This window comes from Botryllus schlosseri, chromosome 1 (genome assembly GCF_051294905.1).
Source record: "Botryllus schlosseri isolate E-star chromosome 1, Bs_hap1, whole genome shotgun sequence".
NCBI classification, from domain to species: domain Eukaryota; kingdom Metazoa; phylum Chordata; class Ascidiacea; order Stolidobranchia; family Styelidae; genus Botryllus; species Botryllus schlosseri.
The window spans coordinates 41,682,514-41,704,348 of NC_137236.1; the positions used below are offsets into that span (position 1 = coordinate 41,682,514).

Below are 21,835 nucleotides of genomic sequence, written 5' to 3' on the forward strand. Positions count from 1 at the left end.
AAGCGGCTTTCCTGTTGTTTATGTGGGCGAATGTCGTTTGTTTTCAGAATTTCTGTCGTCTCTCAGACCTGGGACGTCTGAAATCTTCCGTGAAAATGCGAACGAAACGAAAACCTTCTCAGAGAAATCCGTTGAAAGCTCTTGCCGCGAGAACTGACATCAAGGTGACATTTGGATGGACTGTTACAAAACGAGACAACCAAGACTTATAAATTACATTACAATTAAAATTGTAGCTACAAAGCTTTTCAAAATCGGACCACAATTAGAACGATAGCCACACAGTTTTTTTGCCAGATTACATGAGAATTAGTACAATTTGAGCTATACAGTTTTTACCAAATTAGATTAGAATTGGAATTATGGGTATAAAAGTTCTTTGCCAAAGTAGACTAGAATTGAAATTATGGCTTTTAATTTCTTTTTTTAAATTAGATCAAAATTAAAATCATTGCTACATTTTTTTTCAAATTAGATCAGAATTAGAATTATGGCTACAAAGTTTTTTTTCAAAATAAATTATAATTGCAATTATGGCTAGAAAGTTATCTAGTAGCTATCTTTATAATTCTATTAAAATTTTGAAAAAACTCTATAGAGCTAGCATTTTAATTCTAATGCCAATCCAATTTGTAAATTAAAACTAGCTATAACTCTAATTATAATATAGAGCTATCATTATGATTCTAATCTAATTTGGAGAAAAGGTGTGAGATATCTTTCTGATTCTAATGTTTTTTCAATAATAATTCTAATGTAATTGGTTATTCTAATTATGATTGTAAAATAACTTTGAAAAAACTACAGAGCTATCATTCTAATTCTAAAGCAATTTAAATGAAAGCTGTGTAGCTTCAATTCTAATTCCAATATAATTTGCAAAAGGGGCGTGTAGCTATCATTCTAATTCTAATGTAATTTAAAAAAGATTTGTAGCTTCTATTCTAATTCCAATCTAATTTGGAAAAAGGCGTGTAGCTATCATTCTAATTCTAATGTAATTTAAAAAAGATTTGTAGCTTCTATTCTAATTCCAATCTAATTTGGAAAAAGGCGTGTAGCTATCATTCTAATTCTAATGTAATTTAAAAAAGATTTGTAGCTTCTATTCTAATTCCAATCTAATTTGGAAAAAAGAGTGTAGCTATCGTTCCAATTCTAATGTAATTTAAAAAAGATTTGTAGCTTCTATTCCAATTCCAATCTAATTTGGAAAAAGGCGTGTAGCTATCATTCTAATTCTAATGTAATTTAAAAAAGATTTGTAGCTTCTATTCTAATTCCAATCTAATTTGGAAAAAGGCGTGTAGCTATCATTCTAATTCTAATGTAATTTAAAAAAGATTTGTAGCTTCTATTCTAATTCCAATCTAATTTGGAAAAAGGCGTGTAGCTATCATTCTAATTCTAATGTAATTTAAAAAAGATTTGTAGCTTCTATTCTAATTCCAATCTAATTTGGAAAAAAGAGTGTAGCTATCGTTCCAATTCTAATGTAATTTAAAAAAGATTTGTAGCTTCAATTCTAATTCCAATCTAATTTTGAAAAAGGCGTAGCTATCATTCTAATTCTAATGTAATCAAAAAAAGCTTCGTGGCTTCAATTCTAATTCCAATCTGATTTGGAAAAAAGAGTGCACCTATCATTCTAATTCTAATGTATTTAAAGAAAAGCTGTGTAGTAGGGCTGTTCAAAAATAACCTTTTTTCCTGAATCTTGCTGGTTACGTGATTAAATCGTTGGGTTGCCTTAAAAACGACGCACACCAAATTTGAATTCATTCCAACCAATATTCGCGGCATCGCGGGTTTCGTACAGTTTGAAAATTTTGAATTTGCCCAAAAATGCAAAAAAAAAATTTTATTTAAATTTTCTTCCGACCCCATGAAATTGTTGCGCTGTCTTCAAAAACGATGCAAAACAAATTTGACTGATTTCCAAGTCGTAAAAGTGGAGTGATTTCCGTTTTTCTTTGATAATTCTGGGATTATCCTTGATCGGTGGATCATCCCAGAATTATCATCGAAAAACTTGAATAACTCCGCTTCTACAGCTTGGAATTGAGTCAAATTTGTTTTGCATCGTTTTTCAATGCCACCTAACAATTTAATCACGTAGCCAGCAAGATTCAGGAAAAAAGGTTATTTTTGAACAGCCCTACTGTGTAGCTATCATTTTAATTCCAATCTAATTCGGAAAAATAACGTGTAGTCGTGTAGCTATCACTCTTTTTCTAGTCTGATTTGGGAAAAAGTGTGGGGCATTGTTCTATGCTGATCTGATTTGAGTAAATGTGCGTAGCTACCATTACAATTCTAGTCTAATTAGGAAATAAAACTGAAGGTACAACTTAATTCTGATTACAATCTGACTTGAAAATAAAACAGTCGTTATAATAGTAATCTACTATGGAAAAAAGTGTGTAGCTGCAATTCTCATTCAAGTCTAATTTTGAATTCTATCTTTCAACTTAATTTGGCGTAGCTATCGTTGTGATTTCAATGTAATCTTGAAAAAGGTGTGTAGTTGGGCTCTTCAAAAATGACTTTTTTTCTCAAATCGCACTGGCTACTTGTTAAAATTGTTAGGTTACCTAATTCAAGCCTACGCACAAAATTTGGTTCAATTCCAACCAGTAGCCGCATTGCTACAGGAGAAGAAAGTTTGCATTTATTACATAAAAAATAAATAACAGAAAATTTGAAAATTTTCTGTTCACCCCATGAAAGTGTTAGGCTGTCTATAGAAACGATGTCCACCAAATTTGGTTCAATTCCAACCAGTGTAAGCGGAGTTATTGCCGTCAAAAAATTTGGATTAAAATAAAATAGTATTTACGGTGGGCACCACTATAATTAATAATTAAAGAATTGGTCACCGTAAATACTATTTTATTCATAATCCAAATTTGGTGTGTAGCTATCCGTATAATCGTAATGTGGAGAATCATTCCTGTAACGACGGTTGTGTTCTTCCAGCAATCATACGATACAGAACGATCCAACGTTGTGAAATTGGAGCAGCAGAGAATCGCGTCTCAACGAGGCTACGGGGCCAATTTCACTTCCGCGGCTTTGGCTGGACTCGCGGCAAAAGCTGATCTCAAAAAGGTTTGTAATACTTGAAACTTCATTCGTAACTGCTATCATATATAGAAGTATCTACCTAAATAAGTGGTCGAGAACCTATGGCTGGTGAGCCATATGTGGTATTTTTGGGTATAAAATGTGGCTCTTTGCCAAATATTTATTTTATTATCACTGAATTGATCAATATTTTGGCAACTTGTTCTTAAATTTTCATCACAAACAGAATCATTATTCTCGTGGCCGTACAATCATGTCTTTGAGAGGTAAAGACAATGCCGTCTTCAGGTTTAGGACCTGGTATTATGACTTGAGTCCGAGTCCAAGTCATTGTGTTGACTGCCCAGTTTCCAGTTAATGTCTTGTTAACCCACTTTTTATAACTCCGTTTAGTGATATCGAATGGTTCTCATTGATAACATGCTAATTTTCCTCACTTTTAGCAGATTCTGGTCACATTTTCAAGTACCAGTATCAATAGTAAATCCCAAATAGTTCGGGTCATTACAATCGGTGTTGTTTGGGTATTTAGAGAAAATGACTCGATTGCAAGTCAAGGCATTATGCAGATTGACTCGAGACGAGTCATTTGTGTATTTTGGAAAATGAGTCAAATCCAAGTCGAGTCAATCTGTGTATTTTAAGAAAATGACTCGAGTCCAAGTTGAGTCATTGAACAGATTGGCTCGAGTCGAGTCATTTGCGTAGTTTGGAAAATGCAAGTCGATCTAATTTGTGTAATTTGCATATTTCAAGAAAATGACTCGACTTCAAGTCAAGTCGTTACACAGATTGACTCGAGTCGAGTCATTTGCATATGTTGGAAAATGGGTCAAGTCCAAGTCGAGTCAGTACACAGATTGACTCAATTCAAGTATTTTGAGAAAATGACTCAATTCAAGTCATCAGAACATCGTTACTTGAGTCGAGTCAATACAACCCACATTTCCAGAGTGCTCGTTTCCAGGTGAGTCTCCGTAGCACGAAGCAAACTCCGATGTTGTCCAACGACGACCTGAAGCCGTTCCACGACGTGATGCTGATCCGGGCCAAAGGTCGACGTAAAGTGCAAACCAGGATCGTGGAACCTCGCGCTTCTTCTTTGTGCAGCGACGACGCTTTTTTGCTCGTCACTCCCAACAAACTTTTCGGGTGGTTCGGAGAATATTGTAATGTCATCGAAAGGGCAAAAATCAATGTGAGTCGTTTGATACTGCTAAAATTTTCTAAAATCTTCGAGTATTAACTAAAATTTCAAAATAAAGAAGCATGAATAACGCAGTCAATTGGTACGCTGGTATTTTTTCTGTCCCACTGAAAAGTGAAGTAAAGCCTCTAGGCTTTTTCTAAAATAGTTTTTTTTTCTGGACTCCAGCGATTCACTGATTAAATTGTCAAGTTACCCTAAAACTCTGCACACCAAATTTGGTTCGATTCTAACCAGGGCTAATTGGAATCTTAATTTATCATGAAAAATTATAAAAAAAATTTCAATTTATTCTGTGAATACCATGGAATTTCCGAGTTATCTTCAAGAACAATGCAAAACAAATTTGACTCAATTCCAATAAATTGAAGCGAAGTTATTCAAGTTTTTCATTGATAATTCTGGGATTCCCCACCATCAACCCCATTTTTGCAAATCCAGAACCTTCAACTGCAATAACTCTGCTTATACCGGTTAAAATCGAGTCAAATTTGTGTTTGGCAGATATTAGGCTTTCGGGGAATAGAGATTAGGGTTGTATATGGGTTTGGGTCAAAGTTGAGGACCGGCTATTCCCGGATTAGGGTTGGGGTGAGGGACAGGGACACGATATCCACCCCCTGATATCCCAATTCCCCCAACCCCAATATTCCACCATCTCCGAAACATAATATCCCCTACCCTAATCTTGGGATGTCCCAACCCACATCCAACCCTAACATCCCTCTCTCCAAAAGCAAGAAACAATTTATTTTGACGTTCATAAATTCAATTGTGTTCATGAAAAACATTTGTTGGTGTCACGGGAAACACTGTTTCGATCTGGGGCATAGATCGAAGAAGCGCCAAAATTTCATGGTGTTCACAGAAAAATTTTTGGACATTTTCCGTGATAAATAAAAAATTCAAATTGGCTCTGCGGCGGCCTATATTGATCAGTATTGAACCAAATTGGCTGTGCAGCGTTTTTTAGGGAAACCTCTAGTGATATCAAAAACTAGCATAATAAAAGAGGAAAAAAACTGAAATAACTTTAAATTTCTTCTCAACTACAGTTGTAAATATTAAAAAGTACTTAAAATAGAATAAGAAATAACTTTAATTACTTCTCAACTACGATTACAAGTTGTATTATCATAACCTTATGGAGATAGAACCAAAAATAACTATCAATTTCTTCCAAACTACAATTACAAGTTGTATTATCATAACCTAATTAAAATAGAATCAGAAATAACTTTCCATTTCTTCTCAACTACAATTACAAGTTGTATTATCATAAACTAATTAAAATAGCAGGAATAACTTTGAATTTAAACTCAACTACTGGCAGTGATATCAAAATCTAATTAAATTAGAAGCAGAAATAAATTTCAACCTAAACTCAACTACTGATAGTGATATCAAAATATAATTAAATTAGGTGCAGAGATAGCTTTCAATTTAAACTCAACTACTGGTAGTGATATCAAAATCTAATTAAATTAGAAGCAGAAATAAATTTCAACCTAAACTCAACTACTGGTAGTGATATCAAAATATAATTAAATTAGGTGCAGAGATAGCTTTCAATTTAAACTCAACTACTGGTAGTGATATCAAAATCTAATTAAATTAGAAGCAGAAATAACTTTCAACCTAAACTCAACTACTGGTAGTGATATCAAAATATAATTAAATTAGGTGCAGAGATAGCTTTCAATTTAAACTCAACTACTGGTAGTGATATCAAAATCTAATTAAATTAGAAGCAGAAATAACTTTCAACCTAAACTCAACTACTGGTAGTGATATCAAAATATAATTAAATTAGAAGCAGAAATAACTTTGAATTTAAACTCAACTACTGGTAGTGATATCAAAAGCTAATTAAAATAGAAGCGGAAATAACTTTGAATTTAAACTCAACTACTGGTAGTGATATCAAAATATAATTAAATTAGGTGCAGAGATAGCTTTCAATTTAAACTCAACTACTGGTAGTGATATCAAAATCTAATTAAATTAGAAGCAGAAATAAATTTCAACCTAAACTCAACTACTGGTAGTGATATCAAAATATAATTAAAATAGAAGCGGAAATAACTTTCCATTTCTTCTCAACTACAAGTAGTGATATCAAAATCTAATCAAATTAGACGCAGAAATAACTTTGAATTTAAACTCAACTACTGGTGGTGATATCAAAAACTAATTAAAACTACTTCAATTAGAAACTCCGTCAGCTCCACTCAATTATGAGTAGTGATAGCCATTTTCAAGACAAGTAGTTCAAGTAATATTAAAACTACCGTGACATCATTAACATTGCTCCTTGCACTGTTAGTAAACATTACTAAAACTAAAACTAAATCCATAGCGTAAATTATTTTGCCTGCAAGATACCGTCGACCAACCTTACTAGTCAGTAGTCAGCTGTCTGTGGGCTACTTGTTATTTAAAAATTCGACCTATTTTCAAATTTCGCTTCCGCCTACTTGAGTAGGCTACTTGCTGACGATCTTTGCAAATGACTTGTCCAGGAAATCGCCGACTACATCGTGATCAAAGGAGATTTGGGCTGCAAAGTATCTTCTCTGAAATCGATCGAGGAGAATTCCAGTCCCACTCTGCATTCGGACTTCTGGGACATTCTCGGAGGACAGTAAGTATCGACTTATTCTGCCCTGTCTAGACAACTACCTCATTCTGGAAGTCTAATTAGACTAATTGAAGTGAAATGCCAGTAGAATCACCTATGATTTGAACTAAACTGATTGAATTGAATTACCAAATTTACACGATTTCAGTAAACTAATTCTGATCTAATTTTGATAAGCTGTTTTGATATCATTCTAATTCTTGTGTAATTTAAAAAAAAAAATTCTTCTATTAGTAATCTAATTAGAAATTGAATTAAATATCCATGTTTTCGCGAATTTATTATTTTAATTCAAATCTAATTTAAAAAAACGGTCTTGCTGTTATTCTAATTTATTATTACTCGGATAATCTGCGCACCTATTATTCTAATTGTAATCTATCTAGAAATTAAATTAAATATCCATGTTTTAGCGAATTCAGTATTTTAATTCTAATCTAATTTAAAAAAAAACTTGTGTCAGTCTCATTTTAATATTACTCGGATAATCTGTGTACCGATTATTATAATTGTAATCTAACTAGGAATTGATGGCAATTACCAAGTTTTCGCCACTGCATTAATTATAATTCAAATCTAATTTGACCAAGCTGTGTGGCTATTGTTCTAATTCTAATGGGAATTTGGAAAACTGTGACCTATTACCAATTTTAATCTAACTATAAAATTGAAGTCAGATTCCATTACCGTAGCTCTAGTTCTGATGTAATAATGAAAATCGGTGTAGGTATCATTTTAATTCTAGTGTAATTTGGAAAAACTGCGTTCATATCATTTTATATGTAGGCTAATTTAATTCAGGAATGAGTTCAATTTCGGAATTTTTCGTGAATATCATTAATTCCAGTTTTAATCTGATTTGGAAAAGCTCTGTATCTATCATTCTGATTATAATGTAATTTGGAAAAACTGCATACTTTAATTTTAAATGTAGTCAACTAGAAATTGAACAGATGTCCAATTTTTTAACATTCAATAATTGTAATTTATAAAAGCAGTGTAGCTATAATTCTAATGTAATGTGGTAAAACTACATACCTATAATTTTCATCAACCAAATTTTCATTCTGCTGGACAGCTTGAGCATACGACCCCTCGACCGTATTTACATTTCGAAACTTCTCCCATACTATTCAGACCTTCATTTTTCAATTCTACTTGAAGTAGTTTTGGCGTGTCTTGGGAATCATTATTGGTTCTTTGGGTGGAAACTAATGACATTACTTGTTCTCGAGTATGGGAACCCTCGATCAAATCGATTTCTTAATGAGAATCCGCGAAATTCAATGTCATAATTCTACTTCATTACCGAAATTATTAGTTTATAAGTTTATAATTCTTTCAATTTATATTCAATTATTTTTTTTATAATGATTTCAAATAATGCCATTAATTTTTGTTGCAGTGGAGATTGGGACCGAAATCCATCGCCTGGCAGTGACGAAAATTACGAGGTCGACGTCGAAACTACAATCAAAACCTACAAAATGACGGTATTGCAACTAACGACATGTTGATTACAATTAGATGAGAATTAGAATAATAGTTACTGTAGTTTTTCTTCCAATTTTAATTAGAATTATAGCCACACAGATTTTCGAAATTGGGATACTACTAGAGTCATAGTTACATTTTTTTTTTGAAATTTAGATGAGGATTATTGTCACGGTTGTAACCAAGTCACCAGGCTCCGAGTCACAAGTCAATCTTACTTTTATAGTTTTGACTCGAGTCCAAGTCAGCGAGCAGAGGGTCGAGTCCGAGTCATGGCATTATGACTCAAGTCCGAGTCCAAGTCATTGTGTTGACTGCTCATTTTCCAGTTAAAGTCTTGGTAAACTCACTTTTTATAACTCCGTTTGGTGATATCGAATGTTTCGCAATTATAATTCGCAATTATAATAATTATAATTAGTGACCAATTTTCCTCACTTTTAGCAGTTTCGGGTTGCATATTCGAGTACCAGTGCCCACAGACGAAATCCTTATACTGTGTTGGCTTCGGAATTACAATGAAATGTCGGTCTTGGTCGTCTGAGTCTCGAGTCATATGACTTGGTTCGAGTCATGCGCAATGACCTGAGTCCAAGTCGAGTCAATACACAGATTGACTCGAGTCGAGTCATTTCCGTATTTTGAAAAAATGACTCGAGTCAAGTCGAGTCATCAGAAAATCGTGACTCGAGTCGAGTCATGACTCGAGTCATTACAACCCTGATTATTGTTATAGTTATTTTTTTTTCAAGTCAAATTAGAATGATAGCTACACAGTTTTTTCGAAATTTGACCCAAATTAGTATCATAGTTAATTTATTTCCAAATTAGATTAGAATTATAGCTGCAGTCTTTTCGAAATTAAACTATAATTAGTATCATAAATATTTTTTTTGAATGATATTAGAATTATATCTACATTTTTTTTTCGAAATTAGACTACAATTAGTTTTATAGTCAGTTTTTTCCAAATCAAATTAGAATTACAGCTGCCGTCTTTTCGAAATTGGACTAGAATTGGAATCGTAGCTGCATAAGGTTTTTGAAATTAGATTAAATTAGCCACTTAAAATGAGAACATAGAATCATTTCACAAATTAGATCAGGGACATATCGATTCAATTAGAATAACTCGTCAACTAGAATGCTAGCCTGACAATAACTTTATCTACGACAACTAATTTCAGGGCTCTAAGTTGGTTCCTCACCCCGAAGCTTGGGGCAGACTGCCCAAAATGTCGATGCTCCAACCACCAGACACGTTCGTCTTTGATTTTGGAGCGGAAATGTACATCTGGCAGGTAAAATGGGCCTTTCTATAGCCTTAGAATCGCATATTACAAACCACTATTCTAATTCGTTTACATTGCTTTGTCAGTAGTTCTAGTTCTAATTTTTTAAAAGTGACTAGTTCCAGTTCCAGTTCTGAGGGTTGGAAGGTGAGTAATTTTAGTTGTAATTGCGGATTTTGAACAGCAAGTAGTTCTAATGCAAGTTCTGAGGTATGAAAATCGGTTAGTTCTATTACTAGTTGAGCATTTTAAAAAGTGAGTAGTTCTAGTACTAGTTGGGTATTTTAAAAAGTCAGTTGATCTAATTGTAGTTCTGAGGTTAAAAGATGAGTAGTTCTAGTTCTAATTGCGGTGCTAGTTTTGAAAACAGACTAGTTCTAGTTGTAGTTGGTAATTTTTAAAATTGAGTTGCCCAAATTGTCGTGAATTTTGTGAAGTGAATAGTTGTGGTTCTAGGTGCAGAGTACTTCTAATTATACAGGTTCCTTGCGGTACAGAATTTGAATATTGCAACGAACAACACATTCATATTCGCATTTATTTACACCAAGCTTTTCGACTGATACTCATCGGGAGCGGCCGTCAGTAAATACGGAGATTTCAATTTGAAATATAAAGTGGAAATAAGTAGTGTGACATAAGAATGGTATAGCAACGACGAGAGCATTAAGCAAAAATGCAATTAGCACAAAACAAATCGACTATAATATACAGCCAGAGACGAAACACTCATGAAATACAAGGAGGAAAAGAGTCGGGCCTTTTGCCGACAAAGAATCGGTTGCTAACGTTTTATTATAGTCGATTCGAGAACCTTAACATGAAACAGAGTACGTCCACGAGCAAGAATCGAAAATCTGCTATCGTTATACGATTTTGCACATTCAGGATGCGTAAGAAGGTGGCAGAGTGGCATGCCACGGTCTGGTCATAGACTTGCAAGAAAGGGTTACCTGTCTGCGATTGGGTGTCTGATATGGCATTGACGTAACTTGTAGCTTGTATTTTGAAAATGTTCAGAACTAGAATTACTTCCTTGTCGAAACTTGTCTTCTATTTTGTCCACGTGTTAACATGCAAAGATTGGTTTTTGTTTGTAAATTCCGATAGTCTCTCGTTACCAGGGAAAAGAAGTTTCGTTTGCTGACCGTAGGCTGGCGATCCGACTTGCTCGAGTACTGTGGGAGGAGGAGTACGATTTCACGGAGCAGGGAGTCTGCCCTTTTCACGGCAAAGACTTGAAAGGGAAAAGGCCCGCGTTCGGGTTATTCGCGAGGTTCGTTTTAACGAAAACCACGAAATAAAACAACCAACAGAGATTTGAAAATGATTTGTGGGTTGTACTTGCAACACGTATTTGAAATGACTACTTTGGTTTGAGTAGAACTTGACAAGGTGCTTCCACTTGTGAAGCTATAGCAATATTTCAATTCTAGAATACCTAATTTTATACTTGGAAAACACCAAGTAGACATTCGCAATGCTACTTCCACTTGAGTAGCTGCAGTGGAATATAATGTAAGAAAACTTTGTAGAATGAAACCAAATGAATAGTGGTGTTTATCCCAATTCTAGTAGGCCACATTAACTTGGTGTGTGTGCGGTGTGTGCAGTGAACCTGTGTCCAAGTCAAGTCCAAGTCAACCAAGTCATATGACTCGAGACTCTGACGACCAAGACCGCCATTTCATTGTAATATAAAAAAATAGTAAAACAACCGCACTGTGCCCAAGTGGTACTTGGAAATGCGACCGGAAATCGAAAAAAATGACTACACGCGAATATTACCATGCGATATCACGAACAAAGTGGTTCAACTCGTTCAACAGTTATCACTAGGGCAAGTTTTTGCAGCTTTTGCAACTTTTTTTTACAGCTCCCGGCAGATTCCTAAATACTCGTAAGAAATGCAGAATGCTGATTTAAGCTGTTTGAAGGAATCTTATAGTGCAACTTCTTGCTACTTTTGTCCATTTTTTTTCCATGCAACTTTTTGCAACTTTTTCGATTTTACATGAAAGTATTTTCGATTTTGGTGAAATACACGCTTTTACGGGTATTTTGGGAGCTGAGCCAGAAAACCGACCTTTTTTTTAGTCAATCTGGGAAGTTGACCTTTTTTTTAGTCAACCGAGCAAAATGTGGTTTTTCAGTGCAAGTTTTGTGAAAAAATAAATGCAACTTTTTACGGCAACTTTTGTCAAAAATAACTGCAACAAAAACTTGCACAGAAAATTACACCACCCAAATCGAAAGGCATCTGTTAAATCCGACATGTGACAACATGAACATTGAACAATGATGGAACAATGCAACACCCATCATAACAATATTTATTCAACTCGAAAACGGCTCCGTGTTTAGTGACGTATGACAGGATGCCGTGATGTCACAGTGGCAGACGGCTGGGTCCGCATGTGACGTCACAGTTGCTATTTCACGGCCTTTCGCTAATCTTCATCTCCGAGCAGCAAAGGAGGAAGAAGCCCTCGTTGTACCGGTCATCCCAGAAGAGTCCGTTGACGTCTGTTTTGTTGAAGTTTCCGTTCAGGCTGAAGCTGTTGCAGTCGTCATCATACCACCAGGGACCTTCGTAGTAAGCGGCACAATTCCCAGACCAACCATCGTGATCCGCGCCGGGCGTCGAGAATTGTTTATTGCTGCTGAACACGAGACCATCTCCCATCCCGGGATAACCGGATCTGTAGTCTGTCTGTAGTTGTCGGATTCAGGACCGACGCTGAAATGGCTGGAAAATCAACAAGCAGTTCTTATTTAATCATGATTGAGGCGTCCAAACAAAGCTTGCCTGTATTTTGCCCACACATGGATTCCTGCTTCATGATAGCCTGGTCTCTCTCTCGTCATCATGTTGATTTCCAACGACATGTTTCCTCCTTTTGTCAACTGGTGCACTGTCTCGAGCCCTGGAAACAGATACGATAGAAGCCGTCGCTTTTATATCACTACACTATCAATGGAGACTCTATTACTCAAACTCCGATTCAAATATAACGCAAAACCCCCCTAACCAAGCCAGAAATCTCCATCGCAATCCCCGAATCCGTTCTTGTAATCCTCCCAACCTCGGTCGAAATCAACATTTCCATATTTTCTTCGCTGGAAAACCTGAAACGGAATTCATAAAACTCACAAAGTCCAACAAATCTCACGACTTTTCTTCTATAACTGTGGGTTCGAGGTTACGGCTCAAAATTTGAGGGTGTCTCGGCCTTATAATAAACTTTGACTTGTTAGCGATGTTGCCAAGGTTAAAAATTCTACTCACAGTCCATTTCTCGTGTGCAGCACACGTTTTCTTCATCTCTTCTGCTCTCAGTCGAAGCTCGTGGTTCGCAAGTCCGAATGTCACAAGAAGCCACACCCTCGGCGACATTTTTAGTCACGCAGCACGCGTAAAAAAAGATGCGCCCAACTTCAACTGAGCCTTGCAAACAAATGTGTTGTTCACCAATTGCATATGTTCTACACAACTAACCCTTCCTTCAAGAGGACTTCCTGACAACGCTTAGGAAATGCGTTGGAACGCGTTTCACAGTAAGCTCAATCGGTCTAGCATCAGATCAGAAGGAAAGCTTCTTTGAAACGAAATTAGCGATGCCTCGATCTCGCTTGAATACAAATCAAAATGATCAGATCTTGCAGACTTGCGGACAACTAGAAAATGATAGCTTTTCTGAATTAGATTAGAGCTACACAATGTTTTCCAAACTTGATTGGAATTAGAGCTACACAGATTTTTCTAAATTACTTTGAAATTACAGCTACGCAACTTTTTTTACAAATTAGATCAGAATTATACCTACACAACTTTTCCAAACTAGTTTAGAATTAGAGCTGCACAATTTTTTTCTAATTAGATTAAAATTAGAGCTACATATTTTTTTCCAAATTAGATTGGACTTAGAGCTACACTTTGATTGCCATATTTTTGTTGCTCAAATCCCGACACTCTTTAGCGCCTACTAGCGGATTTTGCAATGAGATATGACTACGCACTCATTCCCTAATTAACCACTGATTCCGTAATTAACATTTGTGATGCCGTAATGAGCCGTCAATAAAAATATTAAAAACATCTGATATTGCGGACGCAAACACTTTTACTCAAGTAGTTATTGTGGAATATATTGTAATAAAATTTTGTAGAACTCGAACTAAATTGATGATTGTCATATTTTTCAATCCTAGCATACTCACATTTTTACTTCAAAGACGCTACTTCTACTTGAAAGTGAGTAGAAAATTACAAAGTTACTCCTACTTTAGTAGCTGTAGTGCAGTGGTTCTCAACCTTTTTGACCCGCTGACTCTTCTCAAGCTCGTCTATATATATCTCAAGCTTTATATTAACGAAAAGTAGGTTTTTTGATTTCTCTCCAGGAGAGTGTAATACGGTATCAACAAAAAAGCAAGCACTGGTTTTCACTCAACCCACACTTAATGAGAGCTTTGTCCTTGATAACAGGTTGACAATCTGTCAACGTGTGTGCCGAGCCGATTATGTTACTTAAAATTTCTGTGCTCGCGGACTCAAATGAGTCCGCGGACTCGGGGTTGAGAAACACTGCTGTAGTGGAATAAAAAAATTTTTAAATAGAATTAATTTTAATTCTTCGATAATTTTTCATTTTTACGATCTTTTATATTTTTTGATAAATATTTTGATATTTTTCCAGAGTTAACGAGAATCTGGAAATTAAACAAAATTGATTATGAAACTTAGTATACGTGTAATTGAGTCCAAATTTATAAAAGTTACTTCTGCTTCGAATTGACTAGCTATAGTGAAATATAATTGAATAAATTTTGCAAAATTCTTCCAAATTGATAATTGCGATTAATTTATTATTTTGATTCTTCCAAATATTTTTTATTTCTTATGATTTTTTTTATCATTTTTCAGAGTGAACGAGAATCTAGAAACGTCTCTCTTCCAAGAAAAATTCGACGACTGGTCCAATATTCATCGAGAAACCGCAAAAGACGAAGCCGTTCTGCGGGAAAATAATCGAGGAAAAACGGAATCTGAAATCGGGGCGAAAACGGAAATTGCTATCGATTTGAAACCTTGTGACGTCCTAAAGATGATGGAAAACAAACCAAAACATTTTCCTCTTATTGTTGATGGTATGATCTTTGATTAGGCTATTTAATTGATCTGCTAAAAAATAATAAAAAACCTTGAATACCACAATTCCAGTCTCAAGCTATTTTCAACCCAACAAGCTTATTTCAACCAAATTTTCATGACCACAAGCTTAAGTCTCTGAATTTCAATTTTCAGGCTCACTAGAATATTTTAACTAAATATTTAGCCTCACAAGCTTGAATATCTGATTCGCGACCCAATATTTAGTATCACAAGCTTAAATGAATATCCACCCCAATTGAATTTTATCCCAATATTAAGTCTCACAAGTTATTTTCAACTCGACAAGCTCATTTTCTAGATCACAAACTTAAATCTCTGAATTTCATCCCAATTTTCAGGCTTTCAAGGATAATTTCAACTGAATATTTAGGCTCACAAGCTTAAATCTCTGAATTTAAATTTTCAGGTGCACAAGGATATTTTAACTGAATATTTAGTCTCGCATGCACAAATCTTGTAATTTGAACCCAATTTCCAGGCTCACAAGCTAACTTCAAGCATTTTTCAGGCTCATGAGCTTGGATCTCAGAATTTTAACCCAATTTTCAGGCTCACAAGCGTGTATCATCATTGCGCCGATAGCAGACGATATATATAAACGTAAAACTTTGGTAGCTTTCAGCCTTTCACACCCTATTTAATTTCCCCTTGTCAATTAATTTAACTTTATCAGTTACATTAATAACTAATTAAGTCATATTCATTGGAAAGTGAAAATGAAGTTTTAACCTGATTTTCAGGCTCACAAGCTTCTTTTAACGCAATTTTCAGGCTTACGATTTTAAATATTTGAATTTAAACCAAATTTCCAGGCTCATAAGCTTAAATCTCTGGAGTTCATCCCAATTTTCTTGCTCCCAAAGATGTTTCAACCAAATTTTTAGGCTCACAACATTAAACACAGACTTCCAACCCGATTTCCAGGCTTTGACGTCGCGTTGGGTGACGGTGAAATCGTCGACGGTGACGGCCGCGTTCTGGAAATCGTCACGTCGGAAACGGAACTGTTTTTGGTGTCGGAAAACAGCGTCGAAAAAATGCGCGATTCCGTTTTGCGTCGAGGAAATTCGTACGTCGTCAAATGGAAATATTCAATTTCAAGTCGAGGAAGGTTCGAAAACAGCAAAAGTGCGACCAACATCACAGATACAGGTATTTTTTTTTGATATCTCTATCTGCACATACTACTACTGCAGTTTAAGGCAGGGGTGGGCAAGCTACGGCCCGCAACACCGTTCTGTGCGGCCCGCGAGAGTCTAAAGAAACTTTTTTTCAAATATTGATAAAATGCGTACTAAAAATCGAATTATTGCAGGGACTTGATTTACTTTTTCTGAGTATATTTCACCATGATATTTTTAAGACAGTGGTTCTCAAACTGGTGGGCACGTCCCCCTCGGGGGCGTGAAAGCATCTGAAAGGGGGCTCGAAGCTGAGATCGATCGAAAATTTATCGCGCTTTGCGCGATTCACTTCCAATTCAAAGTTATTGCTCCGTATTTAGTCTGAATTAAATATTTAAAAATCTCTCTCATCCCCAGTTACCGTAACCTTCCATACCACCAAACTACCCGTTAGGTTTGCTAGCATCCTGGTTGCGTTTTGTGATATGACGATAAGGGGGTGCGAAATATATCGCCATCATAGGGGTGGGGGGCGTGTTTGAGAATGTCTGATCTAAGGTAAATACTTAATATCACAGCGGGATAGCTGCAGCGAGATTGACATAATTTGGATCACGAATGAGATTTCGAATTGGCAATTCCATTTTCAATTATTTCAGTGTTGTGCTTATAATAACGATTCGGGCGTGTCTTAGGTAGATTCGTTGTCTGTATGCATAGAATTGGGGTATTTATATTTTATCTACACATAGTAGAAGCGTGTTTGAAGCTAACATAGTTATGATGCTGTCAGCATTGTGTGTCCTGGGACTGAACCCAAAGTGGAATTAGTAAATCTATGTACAGATCGCTGTCAAAGATTTAAATTTTAATCCGGTTGTAATAATCGGGCAAACCGACTTTCATCTCTATAGTTTGGACAAATTGGTCATTGAGGTCATCCAGCCTATCAAATCCCGCCACTATATAGGTTTCTGCCGCGCGTACGATATCATCAAAGCAATGTTTGGCTTGTTTTAAATAAGCCCATGTATTATATCCATGGCCTCGCTATATAATCAAATATCAATATTGCGTTTTGGTTTATAATCTCAATTTTATATAGTGCGGCCCGCGAATGGATTCAGATGTTGAATGCTGCCCGCGAGCTCAAAAGTTTGCCCACCCCTGCTTTAAGGGATGTGTCAAGTCACAAGGCACTTTTATAGTTTTTTATAGTTCTTTGAAGTTAAAATGAATGTCTGTCATGGCCATCATATTCTTGAGTAATGCGCAATGAATTGAGTATTTAAAAAATAAAAAATCGCGACTCGAAACTGACTTCAAACTGCTGCAAGTTTAAGTAAGGTTGTAGCCTACAATGTACATGTACATCTGTCGTTTTGCTTTCCAAGACAGCTCAAATCTATTCCAACAGGGGTCGGCAAACACCGTTTTGTGCGGCCCGCAAAAGGCTCAAGAAACGTGATAAGTAGGGCGATTTTATTTTTACATAAAAAATGGTAGATTTTGCCCAAAAAAATCAAAATCTTGACAATTTTTACCTAACAATCTTAATTTTGATCAAATTTGACCTGACGTATGCAAATTAGGTGTTCTCCCACATGATGTTGGAATCGTACTATTTAACTTCATTTCTGGTTGGAACTGTCTGTCCTTATGAAGTAGTTTGGCCTGTATAAAACACTTTTTTGCCTTAAAAACTAACAAATTTCTTGCATTTTAACGAAGTATGGCCCTACGAAAAATTCCAGTTAATTTTTTTGTTTTTGTTTTGAGGTATTCATGGTGTTTGTCGACTATTATTGTCATTTACACCAGGCCGATATTCTTCATTTTTATTCCGTAACTGCCGGCCTATATTGATATTGATAGAATGCCTATTAAAAATCTTACGTTAGTGTATTTCTTTCATTGCTTGCGCAATAGCCCGACCTCACGGCCAACACATTTTAAAAGGTTTCAACTGCTAAACATCACAGAAAGTCAAAACAGGAATGGGTCGAACCACGAGTGTAATTTAACATTGGCCAACAAGCAAGTTTATTACTTTTCGTTCTGTTGAATAGTTCATTCATATTAAAATCAACCAGATTATTTCCGGCAGACTTTTTAGGGGTGATCGTCAGCAACTAGTACAGAATTATACAGAACATTGGTCATCAACAATGGTAGCACAAAATATGACGTCACCAGCATGAAATATCGAATAGGAGCGTTCAATGTGCTATTTTTAGATGGTACACGAACTCTTTTTGTTGACAAAGCCCTGGCTGGTGTATTTTGATAAAAGTCGACTACAAGGCCTTGTTCTTTTGAAACCTCTACCAGTTGCTGACGATTTCCCCTGACAAAATTTTTCGACGGCAATAACTCCGCTTCCACTGATTGGAATTGAACCAAATTTGGTGAATAGCGTTTGTATAGACAACCTAACACTTTCATGGGGTGAACGGAAAATTTTCAAATGTTTTTCATTCATTTTTGTATAATAAATAAAAACTTTCTTCTCCTGTAGCAATGCGGTTACTGGCTGGAATTGAACCAAATTTTGTGTGTAGGCTTAAATTAGGTAACCTAACAATTTTATCAAGTAGCCAGTACGATTTGAGAAAAAAATCATTTTTGATGACCCCTAACGTGCACGGTATCATCAAACCAATGATTGGTTTGAATTAAATAAACATGCATATTATTTTCATATCCACATCAAATACCATAACAGTGCGTTATGGTTTATGATTCCAATCTTATATGATGCGCCCGCAAATGGATTATAATGTTGAACACGGCCTGCGAGCTAAAACGTTTGCTTGCTTCACCTCATTGCAACGCAAGCAGAGCTAGCCAATTTTCACATTTTTTAGGTTTTGGGTATAAACTTGGATTTCTAAAATTTGTATTTTGATTTTCATCGCTTCCTAATTTCTTGAGCCCGATTTTCATGTCGAGTTTCATGTTCCAGGTTCGTCCACTAGCGGTCGGGAGAGAATCATTTATTTCAGTTGGGTGGGATCGGATTCCGGGAGGAACGAGAAAGGTGCTTGCGCTATGATTGCTTCTACCATGGACACAGGTTTGTTTGTGAACAACACACAATTTACAATGCTGCATTTCCACTACAAAGGTATATTCACTCATTAGTTAACAGTGGCTGTTTGGCAATCAAAGCTATCCCGAAATTACTCTCTACTTTGCAACATGATCGCTCAAGCAAGTTTGAGTACAACTACAAGTAGATTGCAAGTAATATTGCTGTAAACCAATCCCAAAACTATGTTACTTATTCTTTTTGAAACCTTCAACTCCAACTAGAACTAGAACTACCGGTACTGACTTTTGAAAATGCGCAACTAGAACTCCAACTATTCACTTTTTAGTAGAGGTCGACCGGTTATCGACATGGCTGATATTTAGAGCTTTCCCGATTATCGATATCGGCTGATATTTTATATTTGAAAAAGAATTCAAAAATTTCGGAAATTCAATGCTCCGTCAATCTCAAGAAATCGAAAAGCGACATATGACAGATTTACCCTTGGAGGACGAGATTAGCCGGGTGAGAATGCAGAGAAACTATGCTTCCTGCATTGCAATCTACTTTTTCTGGACCGATCTGCAATTCTGTATCATGTTTTGCTTTTTGGGTTAACCCAAATTTCATCGAATGTGCACAATTAAGCAATAATTCTTCTCAATTTCAGTTTTCTCGTTTGTTGTTCCGCTTTCTGTGGCATGTACATCTTGCCTAATATATAATATTTTTGGTGAAATTGTTCTCTGCTCCTTCCATATTAATATCGGCCTATGATATCGGTATCGGCCCTGTAAGTGAGCCGATATATCGGTATCGGTATCGGCCTGTGAAAATCAATATCGGTCGACCTGTACTTTTTAGACTGCGAACGAAAATCAATCAATTTGTAGACTAACGAAAATCAGTCCACAACTAGAACTAGAATCACATTTTCAAAATTATCAAATGTCACAACTAGGATTAGATCATACAAAGTATTTCATTGTATTTTCTTATCCATTAGACCAGTGGTCGGGAACCTATGGCTCGCGAGCCATATATGGCTCTTTTGCGTATAAGATATGGCTCTTTGCCAAATAATTATTTTTGTACTGAATTGATCAATATTGCAGGGACTTGTCAGTAAATTTTCTTCACGGCTAGAATAATCATTCTCTTCTCAGCATAAACATGTCTTTGAGAGGTAATGACAATGCAGTCTTCAGTTCAGGGGCTCGGACCCTCTCTCTCTTTTCAAAATCCTCAAATTTAAGTTACTGCCGCGCCGGCGACCAATATCACTTACGAATTTTATGCACTCGACTCGAAATCTTGGATTGTGAGATACGTTAATTAATGAAAGGGAATAGCAGACAAGGCGACGCCGATATCACAATCGCAACGCAGTTCTCAAATACACATTGTCTTCCTGATCTACGATGCGAAATGAGCTGCCGTGGACGTGACATTCACAATTACAAACTCGACTTACAAACAACGCCATTGCTATCTACGTTCTTGATTGGCAAGTAGCTCTGTCGTACCGGTGATAGGCGTGTCGCAACGTTACATGTTACCGCTGAATACTTTGAGAATTGATAAGTCGATCAGTATTTAGATTTTCGGAATCGTTGTGACTGTTACATTCGATTAATATCAGGTATAATAAAGCTAAGCCGAATAATATAATAAAGCCGAAGCTAATTACGATGAATTGCGTTATCAATAGTGAGGCTTGGCCGGTCTGTGCCTTTTACCTCTCGTTTCGCGCTTCATTATCGAACAATAAACATACAAATTGTGTGAAATTAGGAGTAAAATTTTCAGTGTCTAGTCATTCGTGAACATCAATAGAAACTACCAATAGTAGGACACGTTCTCTTTGGAACTTAACTCCAAAATACAAGTAAGTTTTCACTTTCAAATTATTGAGCTCGATATCTGACTGCATGTCTAGCAACTCAAGTTGAAAATTACTAGCTTTCTTGACTACTTTTACCACCTCTGAGTAATTGTGTATTTCATAATTTTCGTTCACTCATCCTGATGACAGGTGAGGTACTTCCTCACTTGCCTCCTCTGGCCCCACGCCACTAATGTATCACAGCTTAGAGTATGCAGGCCTACATACTGCTGTAGGGACCATGCCTGGCTTCACCTACACATGTGATCATGGATTCTCGCATTTAAAAGGATCATCACGACAAACCTATACGTTCTCGTAACTCAGGTTCCGCATGCTCAAATAAAGCAACCAGCATGATAAGTACGAGTTTTTACAGAGAAAATGTGGCGCACACGACGAATCCCATGTAGTGAGTTTGAATTTAGCGCTACCATGACGTCACGAAATTTAAATTGTGACGTAACATTTGATTGGCATGTATGGCTCTTTCGGAGTTAAAATGGAAAATATAGGGCCAATATGGCTCTTCGGACAAAAAAGGTTCCCGACCGCTGCATTAGACCTTTGATTTTTTTATTGTAGTAATAACATGTTATACTGTACAATTTTTACTGTACAACGAGAATGGCGAATGTTACAATTAGGGCGATTTTTTTGTGCGTACAGTTGTCTAGCCTGTGATCCTGAATTGCCATGACTAGGGTGATATTTTTTGACCTAATAAACGGAAAATTTTGTCCTAAAAGATCAAAATTTTGACCTTTTTTACCTAAAAATCTTAATTTTGACCTTTTTTTTCTAAAAAATCTTAATTTTGACCAAATTTGACGAAGCGTATGCAAATTAGTTGTTTTCCGACATATGTTAGAATTGTAGGCCTACTGCTTATCTT

The 21,835-nt window shown here is 36.0% G+C and overlaps 2 protein-coding genes across 6 annotated transcripts in view; one reads left to right on the top strand and one right to left on the bottom strand.

The window, feature by feature from the left end:
• The window catches only part of LOC145450052 (supervillin-like), a 64,654-nt gene that overhangs the window by 39,467 nt on the left and 3,352 nt on the right, over positions 1–21,835 (top strand). For all 5 annotated transcript variants that reach the window (XM_080328512.1, XM_080328532.1, XM_080328541.1 and 2 more), the window contains 10 exons: positions 48–164; positions 2,980–3,111; positions 4,055–4,285; positions 6,817–6,938; positions 8,341–8,428; positions 9,617–9,730; positions 10,846–10,997; positions 14,649–14,872; positions 15,822–16,049; positions 18,987–19,097. In XM_080328512.1, the coding sequence (XP_080184638.1) occupies positions 48–164; positions 2,980–3,111; positions 4,055–4,285; positions 6,817–6,938; positions 8,341–8,428; positions 9,617–9,730; positions 10,846–10,997; positions 14,649–14,872; positions 15,822–16,049; positions 18,987–19,097 (1,519 nt within the window). The remainder of the gene's footprint in view (positions 1–47; positions 165–2,979; positions 3,112–4,054; positions 4,286–6,816; positions 6,939–8,340; positions 8,429–9,616; positions 9,731–10,845; positions 10,998–14,648; positions 14,873–15,821; positions 16,050–18,986; positions 19,098–21,835) is intronic.
• On the bottom strand, positions 12,497–14,651 carry LOC145438217 (ficolin-2-like). Its single transcript, XM_080315613.1, has 3 exons — positions 13,011–14,651; positions 12,754–12,850; positions 12,497–12,648 (listed from the first exon to the last, which is right to left on the bottom strand). The coding sequence occupies exons 1-3, from the start codon at positions 13,116–13,118 to the stop codon at positions 12,497–12,499; spliced, it is 357 nt and encodes a 118-aa protein (XP_080171739.1). The 5' UTR covers positions 13,119–14,651.